At 38.6% G+C, this 27,500-nt stretch overlaps 2 protein-coding genes across 2 annotated transcripts in view; one reads left to right on the forward strand and one right to left on the reverse strand.

Annotated features, from left to right (window-relative positions):
* pdcl3 (phosducin-like 3) overlaps positions 1-504 on the reverse strand; it is a 9,314-nt gene extending 8,810 nt beyond the window's left edge. Inside the window, exon 1 of the mRNA XM_056466019.1 lies at positions 398-504. Within this exon, the coding sequence (XP_056321994.1) occupies positions 398-403 (6 nt within the window). The 5' untranslated portion in view covers positions 404-504. The remainder of the gene's footprint in view (positions 1-397) is intronic.
* Positions 505-4,465: 3,961 nt separating this feature from the next.
* LOC130235436 (TBC1 domain family member 8) overlaps positions 4,466-27,500 on the forward strand; it is a 41,048-nt gene continuing 18,013 nt past the window's right edge. The window contains 5 exon segments of the mRNA XM_056466021.1: positions 4,466-5,004; positions 22,306-22,416; positions 22,901-23,019; positions 23,119-23,347; positions 24,827-25,067. Coding sequence (XP_056321996.1) covers positions 4,878-5,004; positions 22,306-22,416; positions 22,901-23,019; positions 23,119-23,347; positions 24,827-25,067 — 827 coding nt within the window. The 5' untranslated portion in view covers positions 4,466-4,877.

Here is a 27,500-nt window from a genome sequence, read left to right on the forward strand (position 1 = left end):
CTTTAAGTTTGACTAATAAAAAATAATCATTCTATAACGAGTAAAGCGGCTGTGGTCAGTATTATTCGCCCCCTTATGAAATGAGTTTTCCATCATTGATCATGTGTTTTCTCCACAGACATAGCAAACACATCCAGACAGGACATTTCTGGTGTTCCTTCAGTCCTCAGTTTGACGATATAAACTCAATAATAACCAAATATATATATTTATACACAAAAGAACTGTATATTATAGCAGTCAGTGGTCAAACTATCACTAATCTACCCTGAGAACTAACCAGCATCTGCAGCCTCAGCCGTAAAGCCCACAGACACCGCGAGAATCATCCATAACCACTTTAATTCTGATATAATCTGAGTTACACTGTGGAATATTAAATATGAATCTGCATTACCTGCATGCCTGCTGATGTTAGTTCTCTGTGTGTGTGAATCACTCCACCGGAAACACCAGCAGCGGCGCTCTATCTCTTCCGACTGGACACGCGCTGCGTCCCGAACATCACATAAAAACCCCGGCCTTAACTTTCGGTTTTATTCAGGAAATTTTACCGTGTAATCAAAACACATACATCTGCATCATGACAAACGTATGTGTTTATTTTAGCTGTTGAGTGGGAGAGTTTAAACTCATGCGGGATAGAAGAGTGGAGGACGATTATTAGTGCTGCACTGACTTCCGCTGTGAGTCTCTATGTCCATATATGGTGTTGTAGTGAAGCACACGTGATGTCCAGATCGCGCTGTCAATCAACACGCAACAGGCGTGACACACACATTTACACACATATATACACACATCCTCACTCAAATCCACCCCAACACACACTCTTATACACACACACACACACACACACACACACACACAAGTACCCCCACCCCACACACATATATGAACACACAAGTAGCCCCCCCCTCCAATCACACACGCTCATACACGCACAAATACACCCCAAAACACAACTTACACACACACAAGTACACCCCAACACACACACATTTACACACTCTCATACACACACACGTATGGGGTGTGCTGTCCCCCACAACCACACACATTTACACACACTGTTATACACACATATATTCGCACCACCACAAATTTTATTTCTCAAACACCCAATCTCACACACACACACACACACACACGCACACACACACACACACACACACACACACACACACACACACACACATTTATGGATATAAATATGCTTTATTCATTTGTTTGGAGACTGTATTCATTCATCCATTTCCCTTCAGCTTAGTCCCTTTATTAATCAGGGGTCGCCACAGCGGAATGAACCGCCAACTATTCCAGAATATGTTTTACACAGTGGATGCCCTTCCAGATGTAACCCAGTACTGGGAAACACCCATACACACTCTTTCACACACACTCATACACTACAGCCAATGTAGTTGATCAATTCCCCTATAGCGCATGTGTTTGGACTGTGGGGGAAACCGGAGCACCCGGAGGAAACACACACCAACACGGGGAGAACATGCAAACTCCACACAGAAACACCAACTGACCCAGCCGGGACTCGAACCAGTGACCTTCTTGCTATGAGGCTACAGTGCTAACCACTGAGCCACTGTACTGCCCGAGATTCATAACATAATCAGAACAGGATTATCATCTGCTCAACTTCATGTCAATTGAAAGCAGAATAATCCAATACTCTGGTTTATTTTGTGTTTCTGAGAATAAAATGAGGCAGATTATTTAATGCAACGTTCAGGATATTAAACATGTAACCAGGAAAACATCAGTAACATCAGCACAGACGCAGCTCAGATGAAGCTTTGCTTTATTGTTTATATATCTATAATGAGTAACAGTAGTGATGTTTGTCCTGATGTTATTTACATCTCTGGAAAAAACATGTTATAATACTTTAAATACAGCTGCAGTATTTACCATCATTATCATAGAGGAAATAGAAGATGGCAAAGTATTAGCACATGCCATTCTGTGTTTATTTGTCTCATATTTTAAATATCTTTATATTATTACCTGTTTTTTTCTATTGTGTGCTTATTAATTAACTGTACAGCACTTTGGTAAACCACGTGGCTTCATGAATAGATTCATACGGAGTTTTTATATTCTGTTTAAAAGAATAAACAAACACATAAATGAGATTAAAGGGCAGCTATGATGAACATCCTCTTCTGTAAGCTGTTTGGACAGAAGTGTGTGTAGTGTAGTGTCTCCACACTCATACTGCGCTGATAGAAACACAATAAGTCTCTTTTCTTAATTTCCTGATGTTAAAATAGGATCCAGATCTCTCCATTTTGAGGCCCACTGCGACGTGACGTAGGAGTGCGATTCCCCCGCCCACAGAATTGATTGACAGCCGAGTATTAACATGTCTCCATAGTAACGCGTATGATCATATCCACAAGACAGGACGTGCGCAAAGCAACCGGGATTAAAAGATCTGTTCAGCGCTCTGTGATCATCAGTCATCATCAAATATGATCAAGAGTGAGTTTAACAACGTGTTTAAATCAGAGCATGTGTGTAATGAACTACAGCCATTTCACCGTCTTCATCACCACATCCATGTGTCAGTACAATATTAAGAGAGGACGCTTCAGTCCCGGTTTGTGGACGTTAAATCAGGTTTATTCTGTACATTAACATAACAGATATCCATACAGCAGTGGAGATTAACCTGTATCCTGTCACATTAGCCATGCAAAAACACTGCAAAATTAAATGCACGCGCTGTGTGTGTGTGTGTGTGTGTGTGTGTGTGTGTGTGTGTGTGTGTAACGACATTGTGTGTGACTCATGGTTGCAGAAAGCCTTGAATTAACTCCACAACAAATACATCAAATAATCATGAATAAAGTTCTTACTGTGGTATTCCTCACAGACGTTACGGGAGATCTGCATCCTTCATGTCTGTCACTGTGCTGTTTATCTGATGCAGCAGCAGGCACACTCTGACAGGCACGTGGGAACGGTGGGCGGGGAGAACCAGCATTAAAGGCACAGGACACAAAAACAGCTACAGAGTGTTCAGAGCAGAAAATCCCAATATTCTGATGGGTATAATCAATAATCTGATCTGATGACTAAACTTTACACACACATTCTGGAGACACAAAAGACTTATATTAAATCTTGAAAAAGGGGTAAAGTAGGTGCTTTTTAAAATAAGTTAAAATAATTTTACATAAATATTACAATAATGTGTATATATATATATATATATATATTGTTTAAATAAAATAGATTTTCTGTGGTGGACAGTTGTGAATCTTTCTGAAGTCTGTCAGGAGCAGTTGTACTGTGCTCAGATGAAGCAGTGTTTCAGGTGTTTTTGGGAGAAATGGACGCCGTGTGCTCCAGACCAAAGAAGAAAAGGATCATCCAGACTGTTACCAGCAACACATCCAGAAGCCAGGGTCTGTCATGGTCTGGGCTTGTGTCAGTGCTCTTGGCAAAGGTAACTTCACTTCTGTGCGGAGGAAGAGGATACAGATACTGGACTGGCCTGCCTGCAGTCCTGACCTGTCTCCAATAGAGAATGGAGCATTTTGAAGCATAGAATACGACAGTGAAGACTCTGTACTGTTGCCCACCTCAAGACTGGTTTGCAGGAGGAATGGGACAGAATTACACCTGAAACCCTTCATCACTTGCTGTCTTCAGTCCCTAAACGCCTGTAAGTGTTGTTTACAGGAGCGGCAATATTACACAGTGGGGAATGCGTTACTGATACAACTTTATTCTTAAATGTGTTGCAGGAACCAAAACTGGAATATGTTTTTATTTAGAAAACACACAATAATAATGATGAGGAACATTAAATAATGTTTGTGTATCGTCTGCAGTGAAACACAAGTCAAAGTAAGTTTAGAATCACTTCTTTCTTGTTTTCTGATTTGGGGTTGTGGAATAATCTCTCAGAAATGTAGTCAAAACAAGGAAACGTGGAAACTCACCACTGAAGAAGAAAAATAAGACATAACATGACATAAAAATAAGAGTTTGTTGTATTGTTTTAGTGTGAAGCAGAAGTTGCTGAGACTGTTACTTCAGTATGTTTACGTACTTCCAGCTGAAACTGAATATTCAGTAGGGGGCGGGGCTTTCTTTTGCATCATTCCCTCACAGCAAACTAAAGAGGGGGTATTAATATGTAGTCTCTATGGAAACAGATACACTCTTTCAGTGGATTAACTTGCACAGATTAATTATTTACTTTAAGAATAATAATGTGAGCTGGCAAAATAAAGATTGTACATTTTTATTTCAAGAGGACTTTAATGGAATGTCAAGACGTTAATAATTTTAAACATAATTTATAATCAGAACAATTTGGCATAAATATTAGAATAATGCATATATTATTTTTCTGTTTAAATAAAATACTTCTGTCATTATGACCGCCCCTCCTTTGTACGCCCCGCCCTCTCACCACAGCCCCGCCCACAGATCCCGTCAGGAACTGGAGTGCGATTGGAGCGGCTGACAGGTGTGAATCTCTTTGAAGTCTCTCAGGTAGAGCAGTTTTCATTACAAATAAACATTTCTTGCACCTGACAAATGCTGATTCCCCTTCTAACACGCGTCGACATCATAACAACAGCGTCACGTGTAGAATAATCTCTCTGAAACTTCTCCAAAACAAAGCGTCGAGTGTGTCCACTGCGCGGGAATCCTCAAACTGACCACTGAAGAAGAGAACACTCCGCGGCGCTGAGGGGATGAAACTGCGCTCGCCGGAAAGGCTGGAAAAAGCGGAAATAGCGAGTGCTGTGTCGGTCGACGGAGGCTGCAGCTGAAGGAGGAACCGCGGAATGTGAGGGGTTTTACGGCAGAACTGGAGCCGCTGGGAGAGTGAGCAGATGTGGGTCAATCCTGAAGCGGTCGCGCTGAAAAACGCGCTCAAACTCTGGGTCACGGAGAGATCCAACGGGCACTTCCTGCTGCAGCGCCGCCGGGGACACGGAGACACCGCCGGCAGGATCACCGGTGAGTCCCGCTGAGTGTAGTGCTGTGCCACAACAACTGTTCTGAGTGTGTTACTGTAGATTATTATAACACAGCAGCTGCTCAGAGTGTGTTACTGTAGATTATTATAACACAACAACAACAACTGTTCTGAGTGTGTTACTGTAGATTATTATAACACAACAACAACAACAACTGCTCTGAGTGTGTTTATTATAACACAACAACAACTGTTCTGAGTGTGTTTATTATAACACAACAACAACAACAACTGCTCTGAGTGTGTTTATTATAACACAACAACAACTGCTCTGAGTGTGTTTATTATAACACAACAACAACAACTGTTCTGAGTGTGTTTATTATAACACAACAACAACAACAACTGCTCTGAGTGTGTTTATTTTAACACAACAACAACAACTGTTCTGAGTGTGTTTATTATAACACAACCACAACAACAACTGCTCTGAGTGTGTTTATTATAACACAACCTAAACAACAACTGTTCTGAGTGTGTTACTGTAGATTATTATAACACAACAACGACAACAACTGTTCTGAGTGTGTTACTGTAGATTATTATAACACAACCACAACAACAACTGCTCTGAGTGTGTAACTGTAGATTATTATAACACAACCACAACAACAACAACAACAACAACAACTGTTCTGAGTGTGTTACTGTAGATTATTATAACACCACAACAACAACAACTGTTCTGAGTGTGTTTATTATAACACAACCTAAACAACAACTGTTCTGAGTGTGTTACTGTAGATTATTATAACACCACAACAACAACAACTGTTCTGAGTGTGTTTATTATAACACAACAACAACAACTGTTCTGAGTGTGTTTATTATAACACCACAACAACAACTGTTCTGAGTGTGTTTATTATAACACAACCACAACAACAACTGTTCTGAGTGTGTTTATTATAACACAACCACAACAACAACTGTTCTGAGTGTGTTTATTATAACACAACAACAACTGTTCTGAGTGTGTTACTGTAGATTATTATAACACAACAACAACAACTGTTCTGAGTGTGTTACTGTAGATTATTATAACACAACCACAACAACAACTGTTCTGAGTGTGTTACTGTAGATTATTATAACACAACGACAACAACTGTTCTGAGTGTGTTACTGTAGATTATTATAACACAACGACAACAACTGTTCTGAGTGTGTTACTGTAGATTATTATAACACAACAACGACAACAACTGTTCTGAGTGTGTTACTGTAGATTATTATAACACAACCACAACAACAACTGCTCTGAGTGTGTTTATTATAACACAACAACAACAACTGCTCTGAGTGTGTTACTGTAGATTATTATAACACAACCACAACAACAACTGTTCTGAGTGTGTTTATTATAACACAACCACAACAACAACTGTTCTGAGTGTGTTACTGTAGATTATTATAACACAACGACAACAACTGTTCTGAGTGTGTTACTGTAGATTATTATAACACAACAACGACAACAACTGTTCTGAGTGTGTTACTGTAGATTATTATAACACAACCACAACAACAACTGCTCTGAGTGTGTTTATTATAACACAACAACAACAACTGCTCTGAGTGTGTTACTGTAGATTATTATAACACAACCACAACAACAACTGTTCTGAGTGTGTTTATTATAACACAACAACAACTGTTCTGAGTGTGTTTATTATAACACAACAACAACAACAACTGTTCTGAGTGTGTTTATTATAACACAACAACAACAACTGTTCTGAGTGTGTTTATTATAACACAACAACAACAACTGTTCTGAGTGTGTTTATTATAACACAACAACAACAACTGTTCTGAGTGTGTTTATTATAACACAACCACAACAACAACTGTTCTGAGTGTGTTTATTATAACACAACAACAACAACAACTGTTCTGAGTATGTTACTGTAGATTATTATAACACAACAACGACAACAACTGTTCTGAGTGTGTTACTGTAGATTATTATAACACAACAACGACAACAACTGTTCTGAGTGTGTTACTGTAGATTATTATAACACAACAACGACAACAACTGTTCTGAGTGTGTTACTGTAGATTATTATAACACAACCACAACAACAACTGCTCTGAGTGTGTTACTGTAGATTATTATAACACAACCACAACAACAACAACAACAACAACTGTTCGGAGTGTGTTTATTATAACACAACAACAACAACAACTGTTCTGAGTGTGTTTATTATAACACAACAACAACAACAACTGTTCTGAGTGTGTTTATTATAACACAACAACAACAACAACTGTTCTGAGTGTGTTTATTATAACACAACAACAACAACAACTGTTCTGAGTGTGTTTATTATAACACAACAACAACAACAACTGCTCTGAGTGTGTTTATTATAACACAACAACAACAACAACTGTTCTGAGTGTGTTTATTATAACACAACCACAACAACAACTGTTCTGAGTGTGTTACTGTAGATTATTATAACACAACAACAACAACTGCTCTGAGTGTGTTACTGTAGATTATTATAACACAACAACAACTGTTCTGAGTGTGTTACTGTAGATTATTATAACACAACAACAACAACTGTTCTGAGTGTGTTACTGTAGATTATTATAACACAACCACAACAACAACTGTTCTGAGTGTGTTTATTATAACACAACAACAACAACTGTTCTGAGTGTGTTTATTATAACACAACAACAACAACTGTTCTGAGTGTGTTTATTATAACACAACAACAACAACTGTTCTGAGTGTGTTTATTATAACACAACAACAACAACTGTTCTGAGTGTGTTTATTATAACACAACAACAACAACTGTTCTGAGTGTGTTTATTATAACACAACTACAACAACAACTGTTCTGAGTGTGTTTATTATAACACAACAACAACTGTTCTGAGTGTGTTTATTATAACACAACAACAACAACTGTTCTGAGTGTGTTTATTATAACACAACTACAACAACAACTGTTCTGAGTGTGTTTATTATAACACAACAACAACAACTGTTCTGAGTGTGTTTATTATAACACAACAACAACAACTGTTCTGAGTGTGTTTATTATAACACAACTACAACAACAACTGTTCTGAGTGTGTTTATTATAACACAACAACAACTGTTCTGAGTGTGTTTATTATAACACAACAACAACAACTGTTCTGAGTGTGTTTATTATAACACAACTACAACAACAACTGTTCTGAGTGTGTTTATTATAACACAACAACAACAACAACTGTTCTGAGTATGTTACTGTAGATTATTATAACACAACAACGACAACAACTGTTCTGAGTGTGTTACTGTAGATTATTATAACACAACCACAACAACAACTGCTCTGAGTGTGTTACTGTAGATTATTATAACACAACCACAACAACAACAACAACAACAACAACTGTTCTGAGTGTGTTACTGTAGATTATTATAACACAACCACAACAACAACTGCTCTGAGTGTGTAACTGTAGATTATTATAACACAACAACAACAACAACAACAACTGTTCGGAGTGTGTTTATTATAACACAACAACAACAACAACTGTTCTGAGTGTGTTTATTATAACACAACAACAACAACAACTGTTCTGAGTGTGTTTATTATAACACAACCACAACAACAACTGTTCTGAGTGTGTTACTGTAGATTATTATACCACAACAACAACAACAACTGTTCTGAGTGTCTTTGAGCAGCTGTTGTGTTATAATAATCTACACTAACACACTCTGAGCAGTTGTTGTGTTATAATAATCTACACTGAGTGTGTTACTGTAGGTTATTATAACACAACCGCTGCTCAGAGTGTGTTAGTGTAGATTATTATAACACAACAGCTGCTCAGAGCGTGTTAGTGTAGATTATTATAACACAATAACAACAACAACTGTTCTGAGTGTGTTTATTATAACACAACAACAACAACTGTTCTGAGTGTGTTTATTATAACACAACAACAACAACTGTTCTGAGTGTGTTTATTATAACACAACAACAACAACTGTTCTGAGTGTGTTTATTATAACACAACAACAACAACTGTTCTGAGTGTGTTTATTAAAACACAACTACAACAACAACTGTTCTGAGTGTGTTTATTATAACACAACAACAACTGTTCTGAGTGTGTTTATTATAACACAACAACAACAACTGTTCTGAGTGTGTTTATTATAACACAACTACAACAACAACTGTTCTGAGTGTGTTTATTATAACACAACAACAACAACTGTTCTGAGTGTGTTTATTATAACACAACAACAACAACTGTTCTGAGTGTGTTTATTATAACACAACTACAACAACAACTGTTCTGAGTGTGTTTATTATAACACAACTACAACAACAACTGTTCTGAGTGTGTTTATTATAACACAACAACAACAACAACTGTTCTGAGTATGTTACTGTAGATTATTATAACACAACAACGACAACAACTGTTCTGAGTGTGTTACTGTAGATTATTATAACACAACCACAACAACAACTGCTCTGAGTGTGTTACTGTAGATTATTATAACACAACCACAACAACAACAACAACAACAACAACTGTTCTGAGTGTGTTACTGTAGATTATTATAACACAACCACAACAACAACTGCTCTGAGTGTGTAACTGTAGATTATTATAACACAACAACAACAACAACAACAACTGTTCGGAGTGTGTTTATTATAACACAACAACAACAACAACTGTTCTGAGTGTGTTTATTATAACACAACAACAACAACAACTGTTCTGAGTGTGTTTATTATAACACAACAACAACAACAACTGCTCTGAGTGTGTTTATTATAACACAACAACAACTGTTCTGAGTGTGTTTATTATAACACAACTACAACAACAACTGTTCTGAGTGTGTTTATTATAACACAACAACAACAACAACTGTTCTGAGTATGTTACTGTAGATTATTATAACACAACAACGACAACAACTGTTCTGAGTGTGTTACTGTAGATTATTATAACACAACCACAACAACAACTGCTCTGAGTGTGTTACTGTAGATTATTATAACACAACCACAACAACAACAACAACAACAACAACTGTTCTGAGTGTGTTACTGTAGATTATTATAACACAACCACAACAACAACTGCTCTGAGTGTGTAACTGTAGATTATTATAACACAACAACAACAACAACAACAACTGTTCGGAGTGTGTTTATTATAACACAACAACAACAACAACTGTTCTGAGTGTGTTTATTATAACACAACAACAACAACAACTGTTCTGAGTGTGTTTATTATAACACAACCACAACAACAACTGTTCTGAGTGTGTTACTGTAGATTATTATACCACAACAACAACAACAACTGTTCTGAGTGTCTTTGAGCAGCTGTTGTGTTATAATAATCTACACTAACACACTCTGAGCAGTTGTTGTGTTATAATAATCTACACTGAGTGTGTTACTGTAGGTTATTATAACACAACCGCTGCTCAGAGTGTGTTAGTGTAGATTATTATAACACAACAGCTGCTCAGAGCGTGTTAGTGTAGATTATTATAACACAATAACAACAACAACTGTTCTGAGTGTGTTTATTATAACACAACAACAACAACTGTTCTGAGTGTGTTTATTATAACACAACAACAACAACTGTTCTGAGTGTGTTTATTATAACACAACAACAACAACTGTTCTGAGTGTGTTTATTATAACACAACAACAACAACTGTTCTGAGTGTGTTTATTATAACACAACTACAACAACAACTGTTCTGAGTGTGTTTATTATAACACAACAACAACTGTTCTGAGTGTGTTTATTATAACACAACAACAACAACTGTTCTGAGTGTGTTTATTATAACACAACTACAACAACAACTGTTCTGAGTGTGTTTATTATAACACAACAACAACAACTGTTCTGAGTGTGTTTATTATAACACAACAACAACAACTGTTCTGAGTGTGTTTATTATAACACAACTACAACAACAACTGTTCTGAGTGTGTTTATTATAACACAACTACAACAACAACTGTTCTGAGTGTGTTTATTATAACACAACAACAACAACAACTGTTCTGAGTATGTTACTGTAGATTATTATAACACAACAACGACAACAACTGTTCTGAGTGTGTTACTGTAGATTATTATAACACAACCACAACAACAACTGCTCTGAGTGTGTTACTGTAGATTATTATAACACAACCACAACAACAACAACAACAACAACAACTGTTCTGAGTGTGTTACTGTAGATTATTATAACACAACCACAACAACAACTGCTCTGAGTGTGTAACTGTAGATTATTATAACACAACAAAAACAACAACAACAACTGTTCGGAGTGTGTTTATTATAACACAACAACAACAACAACTGTTCTGAGTGTGTTTATTATAACACAACAACAACAACAACTGTTCTGAGTGTGTTTATTATAACACAACAACAACAACAACTGCTCTGAGTGTGTTTATTATAACACAACAACAACTGTTCTGAGTGTGTTTATTATAACACAACTACAACAACAACTGTTCTGAGTATGTTACTGTAGATTATTATAACACAACAACGACAACAACTGTTCTGAGTGTGTTACTGTAGATTATTATAACACAACCACAACAACAACAACAACAACAACAACTGTTCTGAGTGTGTTACTGTAGATTATTATAACACAACCACAACAACAACTGCTCTGAGTGTGTAACTGTAGATTATTATAACACAACAACAACAACAACAACAACTGTTCGGAGTGTGTTTATTATAACACAACAACAACAACAACTGTTCTGAGTGTGTTTATTATAACACAACAACAACAACAACTGTTCTGAGTGTGTTTATTATAACACAACCACAACAACAACTGTTCTGAGTGTGTTACTGTAGATTATTATACCACAACAACAACAACAACTGTTCTGAGTGTCTTTGAGCAGCTGTTGTGTTATAATAATCTACACTAACACACTCTGAGCAGTTGTTGTGTTATAATAATCTACACTGAGTGTGTTACTGTAGGTTATTATAACACAACCGCTGCTCAGAGTGTGTTAGTGTAGATTATTATAACACAACAGCTGCTCAGAGCGTGTTAGTGTAGATTATTATAACACAACAGCTGCTCAGAGTGTGTTAGTGTAGATTATTATAACACAACAGCTGCTCAGAGTGTGTTAGTGTAGATTATTATAACACAACAGCTGCTCAGAGTGTGTTAGTGTAGATTATTATAACACAACAGCTGCTCAGAGTGTGTTAGTGTAGATTATTATAACACAAGAGCTGCTCAGAGTGTGTTACTGTAGATTATTATAACACAACAGCTGCTCAGAGTGTGTTAGTGTAGATTATTATAACACAACAGCTGCTCAGAGTGTGTTACTGTAGATTATTATAACACAACAGCTGCTCAGAGTGTGTTAGTGTAGATTATTATAACACAACAGCTGCTCAGAGTGTGTTAGTGTAGATTATTATAACACAACTGCTCTGAGAACAGTGCTGCAGGTCTGTTGACTCTGAGATCATGTGCCGTCTGCAGTGTTTACTCCTGATCAGTTGTGTCCTGGTTTCCTCCAGGCTCTGCTGGGAGTTTCCTACATGGATGTCTGTGGTGATGTTTTCCATCACAGAGCATACTTCAGCTCTACACATTCCCTCAGAGCAGCAGAGGTCTTTTCTTGTGTACGTCTGTACAGTTTTGAGCTTTAAGTTGTGGTCGTGGATGTTTAGAGGAAGTTTGCTGGTGTATTTGTGGTGCAGGTCAGTGCTGTCATGTTCAGTGTCTGGTGAAATGGAGGAGATGATGAAGCTGCTCTTTCACTTCAGCAATCACTCAACCTTTGCTCTGTACTGCTGTGTTTATGCGGAGTCCTCTGAGTGTGCAGTGCTGCTCATATGAAAGCTGTGTGTGTGTGTGTGTGTGTGTGTGTGTGGCTCCTGAGTGTGTGTTTATGACCGCACAAACACAGATGATCACTTTATGATGCTGAGATTGAGGATTCCTGGATTATATTACAGCCGTTCTGCTGGAACTCAATTTACATACTCAAGTGTGTGTGTGTGTGTGTTTGTGTTTGAGTGGAAGTGTGTTTGAGTGGGAATATGTGTGTATGTATGTGTATGTATGTGTATGTATGTGTGTGTGTGTGTTTAAGTGCAAGTGTGTTTGAGTGGGAATATGTGTGTGTATGTGTATGTATGTGTATGTATGTGTGTGTGCGTGTTTAAGTGCAAGTGTGTTTGAGTGGGAATATGTGTGTATGTGTATGTATGTGTGTGTTTGTGTGTGTGCATTTGAGTAGAAGTTATGTGTACGTTTGAGTTGTGTGAGTGTTTTTGACTGTGATTATGTTTGAGTGTGTTTTTGTGTGAATGTTGGTGTGTGTGTGTATGCATGTGAGTGCGAGTGTTTGTGTTTGATTGTGTGTGTGTGTGTGTTTGGATGTGTTTGTGTAAGCGTGTGTGTTTTTTAGTGTATGTTTGTGTGTTTGAGTGGAAGTGTGTATATGCATGTGTGTGTGGTGTTTGAGTGTGTGTGTGTCTGAGTGTGTGTATTTGTGTATGTATTTGCATCGAAGTTGTGTGTATGTTTGAGTTGTGTGTGTGAGTGTGTATTTTAGTGGAAGTGTGTGTATCTTTGAGGTGTGTTTGTGTGCGAAAATGTGTATGTGTGTGAGTGTGTGTGTAATTGAGTAGAAGTGTATGTATGTTTGAGTTGTGCGAGTGTGTGTTTGTGTGCGAATATATGTGTGTGTGCAATTGAGTGTGTTTGTGTCCAAATATGCGAATGTGTGTAATTGAGTGGTAGTGTGTGTATGTTTGAGTTGTGCGAGTGTGTTTGTGTGCGAATGTGTGTTTGTTTGAATATGAGTGTATGTGTATGCATGTGTGTATGTTTGAGTGTTTGTGTATGTGTGAGCATGTGTGTTTTGTAGTGTGTGTGTTTGAGTGCATGAGCTTGTGTGTGTATGGTTGATTAGTGTTTGTGTGTGTGTGTGTGTGTGTCCAAACGTGTGAATGTAAATGGAGACGTCCTGTAATGTCCCTCAGAGTTATACATGCGGAGGTTTAGAAGGCTGTGCTGCTGTTTGATCTGGACAAAAATACCTGTGTGTGTGTGTGTGTGTGTGTGTGTGTGTGTGTGTGTGTGTGTCCCTGTGTGTCCGTGTGTGTGTGTTTAGACTGGAGTGTTTCCAGGAGAGCCGGTTCTTTGTCTCCTCTTTCTCTTTCTTGTGTAGACAGGAGCAGGAATGTAAACACTGGACTTCACACACTTCCTCTTCCTCCTACCTGCAGCAAATCTCCAGCAGAAGTCTGACTGATCCAACCACAGGCTTTTACTCAAGCTTCTCATGGGTTATTATTATTATTATTAGTGTGTGTGTGTGTGTGTGTGTGTGTGTGTGTGTGTGTGTGTGTGTGTGTGTGTGTGTGTGTGTGTGTGTGTGTGCGTGCGTGCGTGCGTGACATCTTGAGAAATGAGCTGAACCACTAGAATACACTGCAGTCTGAGCCAGAGCTTGAGTGAGTGTGGGAAAGTCAGATTGATATTAGGGAGTTGATTCCTCGATTCTCAGTGGACCGAGTACCAGAACCGGCTCTCAGAGTCCAGTCTGTTTTTTCAAATCCTCCTGAATGAAATAATACATGCTACAGGTATAATGCTCATTCTCCAGCTTGATGAACACTGAAGGCGCCGTATCTAAATGTGTGTTCACACGTTTTACACTTCTGCTTCTGGATTTGGTGACCATGAGCACTCTAGGCTGTATCTATAGTGCTGTGGGATGATTTCACTTTCAAATTCCTGTAAAGCACGTACACCATTTTGGTTTAACAGCATTTGTTTGGGTCTGCCTGCGATATCCAGTTTGCTGTGTTATATACTGAAGTATAGCCTACAGTGTTTCCTCCAGGATTGTTTCCAGCTGTGGTGGCAGGCCTTTTACACAGATCTACCAACTACCTATGGTGTTATTTCAATGACAAATGTCGTGAGCGCAGTATTACAAGTCGAGATCGTATTCATATAATACGAGCATGCGAATCTCTTTGCTTGTGCGTAGGCTTGTGCCGGTATTCAGTAATGCGATAAATCACGGTAATGAATATGCACGATATTGTTATCGCGGGCACTTCAAAATACCGTGAAAAATAATAGATCCGAATTTATATTCTTAGAACGCGCCTTAGCTTATTTTCCATCAACCGCTTGAAGAAACACTGCGTATATGCTGCGCAGAATTGATGCGCACTCTGATGTAAACAATCCCCACATGTAGAAGCACTATGTGCACGCAGTGCGCGCGCCGCTGCTGCCACCGCACTATAATCCTCACACGAAGAAGAAGCATGGTGGAAGGAGGAACGCTGCCGACAATTTATCCCCCTTCAAAAAGGGTAAAATCAGAGGTTTGGAAATATTTTGGGTTCCAAAAAAATGCAGAGGGATTGCTGATCGAAGACGGTTTCTCTTTGCACATTCACTTTGATATAATTGCTCAAGTTTACTTTTATATTGTGTATTGTTTTATTTATATTTATTTGTATTTAAATGTTTGAAGTACTTTTAGTTAATTAAAAAGTTATTAAAGTTACTAAGTTGAGGAAACTGAAGTTTCTCTAGTAAAATTACCATATCGTGATAATACCGTATACCATGATAAAAGCTCAATCAATTAATCGCAGCATGAAAATGTGATACCGGCACATGCCTACTTGTGCGCCGATTTCCTCTGCTCGTGCACAAAACTTCATGCACGCCCTCAATTATAGGCTCCTCTGCACAAACCCAGATTTTCTTGTGCACGCTCAAATAAACACTGCTTAAGTGCGATTTAGTGTGTGTGTGTGTTTGAGTTAGGGTTGTGCTGATAGACGATAGTATCGTGTATCGACGATAGGCAAAGAGATCACCAAGAGCTGAGACCTATGACGATTTTAAAGACATTTCGCATTAATGTAGCCCTATTACATTAATTGCATTATTGAATAAAATTATTAGTATTATTATTTTAATCATCATCATTAATAATAAATGAACTACAAATAATTTGACAGCTTCAGCTGTTCACATCAACACCACTTGTCTGACACTTTCAGACATAAATAAATTATACCGATAGCTCTCCTGCGCTCTCTCTCTGTCTCAGCAGCAGCAGTTGAAGCGTGAGCTGCATGTGAGGGCACAGCCACATCTCAGCAAATCAGTTTACAACGTTGTTGCATAAAAACAATAGTCTAAATAACAAAACTGGATTTAATTAACAAACAAGTGAAATAAAACGATTTTTAAAAATGAAACAACTGAAGAAGAGAATGAAAGAGCTCTAAAACCAGCTCAGTTCTGGAATAAAACGTGTTGAGGTCATTTAATAAACAACCGTTGGTCATTTGAGACTCTTTTATAACAGCAGTCCGGCAAGATTCTCTCTTGCTTTCACAATATTATTAATAGCCTATTTAAGGTTTACGGTGGCGTAGACTGCTCCTTCAAATACACAGAATGTATAGGCCTACTTGTCCTGTTTAATTTGATGGGATGATGAACACGGACATGCACATTTTTCAGAAAATAACCTATTTATTTGATTTTAATATGTTAGGCCTATTTTATTTATATAGGCTATTAAAATATACTTCATTTATTTATTTAAACCAGCTTACATTAAATTAAATTACAATCTGTATCTTACCATTCGTTTTGGCATTAAAGAATTATTGAACAGATTATTAACAACGTATTAAAGAACATTTAACTGAGCTCAGTGAAAAGTTTTAGGCCAAACAGGCTATTTATATTAGAGCAATGTGCTATATTGCCGACTCGCCGCAACCATGTCTAATATTAGACTCTGATCAGAAAACAGTAAACACATATGCCATGCACAACAGTGTGTTAGATCTGAGCAAATACAAATGTGACAGTGTTGATGATTACTTTTGTAATGATTAAGGTTAGACCTGAAGCCGCGCCGCGCTCAACTGAACAAAATCAAGGAGAACTTCACCGCATAGAAACAGTCACGAGTCCTCCCATCTGAAAGACCTTAATGCATCCTTGTTTCTTTCTTGCATAGATAAATATCATTTCATTTGCTCTCATCCATGTGTGTTATATCCATTTTGCGGCAGCCCGTGGGCCAAGGATAACCGCATGAACCCGAAGTCACAATCAGATCCTGTCCCGCGCCGCACTGCCGCCGCACTGCTGCATTGAGTCTTGCTTGGAATAATTTTGGCCTCAGAGTCTGTTCAGCTGTAAGAGCGCTGTGATTTGCATTGGTTTGGATTATTATCCAAGATGAACTGTATTGCAAATGCTGTAGATTATTAAAAAAGTTTTAAAAATCAGCCGAAAGGTTATTAAATATGTTTAGATATGGTGAAATATATTATATATAAATAACACTGCCGCGCCCCCGTGCAATAGTGTCTCGTATCGGCCATCTCACAGGGGGACGATATGGCGATCTGAAAATTACAGATATCCCCCAACACTAGTTTGAGTCTGAGTACATCTTTGTGTGTGTTTGAGTGGTAGTGTTTTGAGTGTGTGTTTGTGTGCGAGTGTGTGTGTGTGTTTGTGTTTTCGTGCAAATGTGTGTGTGTGTGTGTGTGTGTTTGATTGCATTTTGTTTATTAGTGTGTGTGTCTGAGTGCTTGTTTGTGTGAATGTTTGTATGTGCAAGTGTGGTTTGAGTGCCAGTGTGTGTGTTTGAAAGCAAGAATGTGTGTTTGAGGCTAAGTGCATGTTTCTGTGTGTATTTGAGTTGCGGGTGTGTGTTTGAGTACGAGGACGTGTTTGTGTGTGTATTTGAGTGCGAATGTATGTGTTTGATTTTGTGTGTTTATCAGTGTGTGTGTTTAGGTGTATTTTTGACTGTGGGGGTAAGCGCAAGTGAGTGTTGTGTGTGTTCTTGTTTTATACACCTTTACAGAGACTCTAGAATTATAATATGTTAGTTTTGGTTTTTTTGTTCAGGAAAGCCTTTACTCTATATGGTGTGTGTGTGTGTGTGTGTGTGTGTGTGTGTGCGTGTGTGTGTGTGTGTGTGTGTGTGTGTGTGTGTGTGTGTGATTGTTACACATCAAGGGCCTGTTTCAGTAAGGAGTTTTAACCAGCTTAACCAGAGTTTAAACTTAAACTCTGAGTTGATTTACGGGGAGATTAATAACTCAGAGTTTTGGGTTTCAGAACAGCTGATCTGAGTTAGGTCAGTCAAGTCTGAGTAGACTGATTCAGAGTAAAGCTGCGGTCACACTGCACTTTTCTCCCCATAGACTTCCATTCATACGCACGTGAATGCGTCAGACCGGAAACACAAGCTCGGGTGACAAGTTTTTCAGGTCGCTGTGTTGCAAAGTTCATGCTTGATGAACTCTGACCTGCGAAATCGCATCACTTGACTGCGTGAGACCAATCGAGGATCAAAACAGGACCTCTCTGGACAGAAATGTAAACATGGAGCAATCACTCGCTTTATTAATGTCTAATCATCTTGATTAATCCCGCCCCTTTTTACAGCGATGTACTACAGAATTTCGCATGCACAAACTGGAGTGTGACCGCAGCTTTAAGTGCGCACCGCGACTATAAAAAACCATTATCAATTAGGGTCGGGCGATGTCGACCAATTCGGCATCGTACCATGTCTAATGTGAAACATTGCAATGGATGATGGCTTCGTCGTCGTAATCGGCGGTGAATTAACTATTGATGAATAATTAATTAATTCATATCGAATTAATTATTTGTAGCCTACCGTTTCAGCTACCTGACCTGCATTTATTTTACCCAGAACCAGATCATAAATAAATGAAGAGAAGCTACACACAGATGACCACCTGTCAATCACTGTTCTGCAGGACTCTGGCATGAGTAGGCAGAGTGATCTGTGTTGGTATAATGGCGTCCACACACTTGGTTGGTAAAAAAGGTGCACAACCAACAGGAACCAGCCAACAGAATCTGAGGTTTACAGTAAAATGACGGAGGACAAGCGAGAGAAAGACTGAAGCAGTGTACTGACGCTGTGACACATTACCTCAGATGTAGGCTAGGCTAATTTATCTGGGTGTGATTCAGATGTCGTGGGACACACAACATAGACTCAAGCACCTTTACTGTGCTGGAAGTTTGGAGCTAGAATGTAGCCTAATTAAAGCGAGTCTCTGTTAAAAACATAGTTCAGTCAGGTACGCTTTGAGCATGTCATGGATGTAGGGTTTTTGTTTTTACAATGATATTTTTAATTTATTATTAAATGTAAATCTCTTCGCATTATTGCAGCCTCCTCATCTATGGGATCCTTCAATAAAGGACAAGCCATTCTCTTAACTTCATTCTTTGTGTGACTGAAATGTATGAATGACTGAGGCTAAGGTGAGAAATACCGCTTCATCTTTAAAATATAGGAGGAGACCGACAGGAGAAACTCAGAGTTTAGAGAATAAAACTTGCTGCTGAACAGGTTATGTTCACTGAGTGAGTAATACAGTAACTAGGGCTGCAACAACAAATCGATTAAATCAATGAAAATCAATTACTAAAAGAGTTGGCAACGAATTTCATAATCGATTCGTTGTGTTGTGCGACACAGGGACTTTTAATTATTTAAAAGAAATTAGTTTAAAGCGGATTGGAGTGAACACGGTCTCTCTCGTGCACTGATGCAGAGTTCAGCACCTCATAGACAGGGATGAGGAGGAAGGGAGTTCAACAGCAGGAGGGTAAATCACTACAGAATCCTGCTTCTGTTTCATTATGATGTGAGGAACGTAAAGTCCCTGGTGCTGCTGTTTACTCTTTATCCAGCTTGACAAGTTAGCGTTAGCTCGTTACCCTTATTAAAGCGGCAACTGAAAAATTCAAGCTGAGTTTTGGAGTGTTGGCTGGCTCTGAGCCAGAGAAAGACTTGTTATATTACAGTTATGCAGTGTTTTAACCACCCAATGCTTATTTTATGAATTAGACATGTAAATACACACAAACACTAGTAAAACAATACATTTAGAGTCTGTAAAACACACAAGAAAGTCTAACAATCCATTCAAATCTGATTTGCTGATGTGTTTTATTCATATCAGATGCACACAGTGAAAGTAACTATAAAGTTAAAGGTATTCTTCTCTAAGTTCACCAGCCACCTGCATGTATTTGGGGAGTAACTGATGATCTTATGCGCTGAATCCTGCGTGTTCCTCTTTTATGAATGAGGCAAACCCGCGGCCGCAAGTAAACATAGCGACGTCCATCTCACGTTATAGATCATGATCATTTATAGGTCTTTTAAACAACACAATACACTCACTTACATGTTTATGTGAACTGGAATATCAGGTAGTTGATGACATGATGAGCAAGCGTGTGAATATGTTGAATTAAACCAGAAAGAATAAATTAAAGGGAATCATCTGTCATACAGCGCTATTGTGACTGCGGTGTCACGTGACAAACATGACGCGTCACCATGGAAACATTACGGGTGAACATTCTAAAGTAATGGTCTCCTAAACAAACTGACTCCCGGGTCCAGATAGAAGATATTAAACTCAGCAGTGAAAGAGTTCATAACAGTAGTGAAGCTGCGCTGGTAGAGTTTGCATTGAAGACTAAAGACTATACGCTTTTTATTTACTCGCCTTTTTTGATCATTCATTTCTCCATCTGTAGTCATGTAGAGCTGCACTGCAAAAATAACTTCTCTTTCTTAGTCTTTTAGTCTCGTTTCCAGTTGAAATATGTAAAAAATCTTAAATCAAGACTAGACAACAGAAATAGCATGCTGAATCTTCTGTCTGAGATTATATCTCATTAAGATTATTTTTCTTACTCATTGGCACATATTTTGCTTGTTTTAAGCAAACGATCACTTAGTTTTAAGGTGTTTTTTCAGAAAACAAGACTTTCTTAAGCTGTTTTATGTGTATATGTATCTTGATTTGAATTTCTTTTAGATATTTGGATTGAAAACAGGACTATTTAGTTTATTATTATTATTATTATTATTATTATTATTATTATTATTATTATTATTATTATTATTATTATTATCATTATTATAACAGCTCAGGCATGAGCTTTTTTGAATAAAGGATTGGAAATGAATGCTTCTCTTGTTTTTTATCTGATTCATAGATTAACCGAAAAAATAATCAACAGATTAATCGATTATTAAAATAATCGTTAGTTGCAGCCAGTAACTGACTCTGAGTTAAAGTTAGCTCTCTTTCAGAAACAGGCTTGACTTACCCTGCTTCATCCAGTCTAACAAACCTGCCATCTTGAAACAGAAAACCCAGAGTTTCTCTCATTCCAGGGTTAACAAAGTCTGAGTTTTCACTTAGCCTCCTTTCTGAAACAAGGCCCGAGCTGAGCATCTGCATATTTCTGTGGTTGATTATTCTCTGCTTGCGTGTGTGTGTGTGTGTGTGTGTGTGTGTGTGTGTGTGTGTGTGTGCACATGCATTTGTGTGTGTGTGTGCGTGTGTGTGTTTTTGCCAGCCTGGTGTTTGTGTTGATTCGGGCGACCGCAGCTCGACTGTGAAAGTGAAACTCCATCATGCAGATGTTCATCATGCCGTATGAAGCGTGATATATTAATAACTGATGCGGCACACGTTCACACCGCTCCTCCTCAGAACAGACACACACTCACAATGCTGAATTAATGCACAGGAGCAGATGATGCTGGGGTTAGTGGAATATGACGACAGCACGTCTGTGTCTGTAATAACACTGAGACTGAGAAAGGCTGAGATTACACCGAAATTAATTTTACAGTCACAAAAACACACTCTTTCTTATGGTGTGTTTAAATCCACTTAATGTTGTGTTAATTTCTCTACAGCAGGTTTTAATTCAGAAAGCATTTTAATTATCTCAGGATACGTGTTTATATTGAATCATTTTGCAGTGAGTTTAGAATGGATCTCTTGAATCAATTCAGTGCTTAAGTCCCCTAAGCCCCTCCCCTTTTCACAAGGCAGCTCTTCTCTGATTGGTCAGCAGGCCGAGTCTGTTTAGATTGGTCTATCAGTGTCAGAAATAACGAAACGCCCATTTCAGAGTGTTTGTTGCTGAAGGCGGAGAATATGCAAATTAGCTACTTTGATCATGTTGATGTAAATCAGTAGCAGAGTAAAGATTCAAATATATAAAGATTTATTGTTAAGATATTAACTGTATATTAGTAATTGTGAATGGGTTTAGTAGGCTTGATGTGTATTTGTGTGTGTTTTAGGTTTACTGGTGGGTGCGCTGGACACTGTGCTGGACTCTAATGCTCGAGTGGCTCCGTTCCGGATCGTTCTGCACGTGCCCGAATCTCAGCTCAGCTGGATCATAGCCAGCGGTGAGAGTGTGTTTTCATCTCATTCACACCAGTGTGTTCCCAGATTCTCATGTGTGTGTGTGGATGCATGCATGCATGTGTCCGCATGCTTGTGTGTGTGTGTGTGTGTGTGTGTGCGTGCATGTGCATGCATGTGTTTGTGCGTCCGTGTGGGTTTCATCGTGTGTGTGTTTACATGCTTGTGTGTTTGCATACATGCATGTTTGCGTGCATGTGTGTGTATGTTTGCATGCGCATGTCTGTGCGTGAATGTGTTTTTTGTGTATGTGCGTGTGTACGTCCATGTGCATGCATGTTTGTGTGTGTGTGTGTGCATGCTTCTGTGTTTGCGTGTGTGCGCACGTGCATATGCATTCATGGGTGTGTGCGTGCATGCGGGTGCGTGTGCATGCGCACATGTGTTTGCGTGCATGTATGTTTACGTTTGTGTATTTTGCATGCATGTTTGTGTGTGTGTATGACATTGTGCTCTGTGTGTTTTCAGGAGTCACGATAGAGGAGGTGATGAAACACTGGAAATGGCTAGATCAAAACCTGCTGCCGTACATGGCTGTGTTTGAGAATAAAGAAGACGCCGCCAGTTTTGTTCAGGGCAAAGTCAAAGTATGACCGTACAGCGGACACACACATAAACACAAACCTGTTTAAACCTCACAGAACTGATCTGAACTCATTTGTTAACTCTCTAATGTTCTCCTGCAGGGTTTGATAGCAGAGGAGGTTTTAGGTGGTCAGGCTGCTCGTGAAGATGATCCCGCACGCTTTCGGGAAGATCTGGTGCGTTTCGAGCAGCGTTTCGGCCTCCCGCAGCGAGAGAAGCTGGTGGTGCATTACTCCTGCTGCTGCTGGAAGAGCCGAGTGCCGCGGCAGGGCTCGCTGTACCTCACCACCAACCACATGGCCTTCTACTCATTCCTGCTGGGCAAAGAGGGTGAGCGGATCAGCTCCAGATGACTAAACAACATCTCTTTATTTCTGACAGAAATCACAGATAACACCTTATAATAACTGCACACTATAGAGCATTTAATAAGCATTAGTAAATAGTTCATTCATAATTTGTAAAACTCTATACATTAATAAACATTAGTGTTACAACCGGCTCAAAACTGTAACATAAGAGAGACAATGTGGACCAGGTAAACTGAACAGAGAAATGATTTATTGACAAGAAGCAGAATTAAGTATTTAAAGCAATTAAAGTCAGTAGAAATGTGGGTCAGTAGTGAAAAGCGTGTGCATGGTAGTGAACTGAGCTCATGATCTAAAACAAACTAAAATAATCAAAAACACCAGGCAGGGAGGTCCAGCTAACTGAGCTCTCTTCTCATGTCAAATGTTGGACTCTTTATAGGCACCACATAATGGGTCTCAGGTGAGATGACCCACCCACAATCATGCAGGCTCTGCACATCACAAAACACAACCACAACAAACAGATCCCACACGGGACCTAACAATTAGCGAGCCGTTCATGACTACAGCTACAAATGCTGTATTCCTGACTTATATATATCGTGCTTAATGATTGTGTTTTCATACTTTGCTAATGAAACATTTTTTACTACTAAATTAAGTATTGAATTATTAACAAACCATCTGTATTTAAGAGTAGTAGATGGTTTTTAAGATCATACAGAATTAATAATAAATGTGGGCGGCACGGTAGATCTGCACTGTGACCTCACAGCAAGAAGGTGTGTGTTGGTGTGGGTTTCCTCCAGGTGCTCCGGTTTCCCCCACAGTCCAAACACATGCGCTGTAGGGGAACTGATGAACTAAATCAGCCATAGTGTATGAGTGTGTGTGGGTGTTGGAGGGGCATCCACTGCGTAAAACATGCTGGAATAGTTGGTGGTTCATTCCTCTGTGGTGACCACTGATGATTAAGGGACTAAGCCGAAGGGAAATGAATGAATGAATGAATGAATGATTAACAAACTATTCAAATAAACGTTTATACATCTTAATTTTCAGGCACATAGTAATGTTACTCTATGTATTTATAAATGCTTTATTAACACATGCATGCAGTTTTGTGACCGAATCTGAAATGAGGACTATCAATGCTTTATAAATGACAATTAAATGCTCAGAATTAAATGGAAATTAAATCTTTACAAGGTTATTTAAAAAATAAAATTACTGTACAGTTTAAACATTGATGAAGGTCACAAAACTGCATGATACAGAGTAAAGTGCAGTGAATTTGATGAGTAAAATCATTACTCAAGGAAAGGGGAAACTGAAGTGGCTTCAGTGTGTTAAAACAGAACTGCAGTGAGCACTTCCTGTGGCTATAATGAGAGTTCTGCCATTTTCTGCACCTGTTGTGCTGAGAGAATAAATGAGCGTCTGTGTCTTTCCATCTATGAGCTGGTTATAACTGGAGTGTGTTGTTTTTGAGCAGTGAAGCTGTTAGTCCCATGGGCTGAAGTGACGCGGCTGGAACGCGTGTCGGTGGGTGTCCTGACAGATGTGATCCGCGTTCATACCAGACGGAAACAGAGGGAGTTCTCCATGTTTATGAATGTAGAGGAGGTGATGATGGTCATGTGTCAGCTGGCTGATATTGCCCTCCGCAGGCTGCTGGACAGCGGCGGACTCACGCTTGATCAGGCACTGCAGGACTCCACCAATATTACCAAGAGGTGCAGATGCACACCTGCATCACATCTGCATCTACAGACAATAACATCTGCATCTATAGTCAATCACATCTGCATCTACAGACAATCACATCTGCATCTACAGACAATAACATCTGCATCTATAGTCAATCACATCTCCATCTACAGACAATCACATCTGCATCTACAATCACATTTGTTTCTACGTCAATCGCATCTGCATCTACAGTCAGTCACAACTGCATCTACAGTCAATCACATCTACAGTCAAATCTGTGTCTACATCTATGGACAATCACATCTGCATCTAGTCAATCACGTCCACGGACAATCAGATATGCATCTACAAACAATCACATCTGGAAACAATCATATCTGCATCTACAGTCAATTACATCTACATTCAAATCTGTGTCTATATCTATAGACAATCACATCTACATCTAGTCAATTACATCCACAGACAATCACATCTGCATCTACAGACAATCACATCTACAGACAATCACATCTGGAAACAATCACATCTGCATCTACAGCCAATTACATCTACATTTAAATCTGTGTCTACATCTATAGACAATCACATCTACATCTAGCCAATCACATCCACAGACAATCACATCTGCATCTACAGACAATCACATCTGCAGTCGATCACATCCGCATCTACAGACAATCACATCTGGAAACAATCACATCTGCATCTACAGCCAATTACATCTACATTTAAATCTGTGTCTACATCTATAGACAATCACATCTACATCTAGCCAATCACATCCACAGACAATCACATCTGCATCTACAGACAATCACATCTGCAGTCGATCACATCCGCATCTACAGACAATCACATCTGGAAACAATCACATCTGCATCTACAGCCAATTACATCTACATTTAAATCTGTGTCTACATCTATAGACAATCACATCTACATCTAGCCAATCACATCCACAGACAATCACATCTGCATCTACAGACAATCACATCTGCAGTCGATCACATCCGCATCTACAGACAATCACATCTGGAAACAATCACATCTGCATCTACAGCCAATTACATCTACATTTAAATCTGTGTCTACATCTATAGACAATCACATCTACATCTAGCCAATCACATCCACAGACAATCACATCCGCATCTACAGACAATCACATCTACAATCAAATCTGTGTCTACATCTATAGACAATCACATCTACATCTAGTCAATCACATCCATAGTAAATCACATCTGCATTTACAGTCAATCACATCTGCAATTACAGACATTGTGTGAGATTGTATTGCTGTGTTTTATTGATTATGTGAAACTTTCTTCCAGATCATGCATGACTTTTCATTAAGCAGAGTTTAGATTTTAACACACTTCCACCTCTAAAGAGGAAGTTCATGTATGAGAAAGACAGTGAAATCAAGTAAAGCAGAAGAGAGAATGACTGGCTGCAGAATTCAGACATGATGTGGATCCAGAGTTTCCAAGAGTTTCTTAGAGATTCAGAACCGCAGCTGCATTAGAGCTGTGTTTGATGTAATGACAACAGCCAATCACATTTGCATCCGAAGACAATCAAATGTACATCTGAAGACAATCACATCTACATCTACAGACAATCACATCCACATCTACAGTCAATCACATCTACAACTAGTCAATCGCATCTACAACTAGTCAATCGCATCTACAATACAATTACATTTACAGTCAATTACATCCACGTCTAGAGTTAATCACATCTACAACTACAGTCAGTCACACCTTTATCTAGACAATCACATCTGGTCAATCACATTTACATCTACATTTACAAACAATCACATCTACATCTACTGTCAATCACATCTATATCTAGACAATCACATCTACAATCATATTAAGTCAATCACATCTACAACTACAGTCAGTCACATCTATATCTAGACAATCACATCTACATTTACAATCACATCTGCACAGTATCACATCTACATTACAGACAATCACATCTAAGTCTATTGTCAGTCACATCTACAATTATATCAACTGTCAATCATATCTACAACTACAGTCAATCACATCTATATCTGATCACATCGGCTCACTCAAATCTACATCTACAGATAATCATATCTGAAGACAATCACATCTACATTTACATGCAACCACATCTACATTCACTGTCAATCACATCAACAACTACTGACAATCACACCCACATCTACTGTCAATCACATGTACAACTACAGAAAAATCACATTTACATCTGCAGACGATCACATCTACATCACATATACATGTACAGACAATCACATCGACACCTACAGTCAATCACATTTACAACTGCAGTCAATCACATCTATATCTAGACAATCACATCCGGTCAATCACATTCACATCTGAAGACAGTCACATCTACATTCACTGTCAATCACATCAACAACTACTGACAATCACACCTACATC

This window comes from Danio aesculapii, chromosome 9 (genome assembly GCF_903798145.1).
Source record: "Danio aesculapii chromosome 9, fDanAes4.1, whole genome shotgun sequence".
Taxonomy (NCBI): Eukaryota; Metazoa; Chordata; class Actinopteri; order Cypriniformes; family Danionidae; genus Danio; species Danio aesculapii.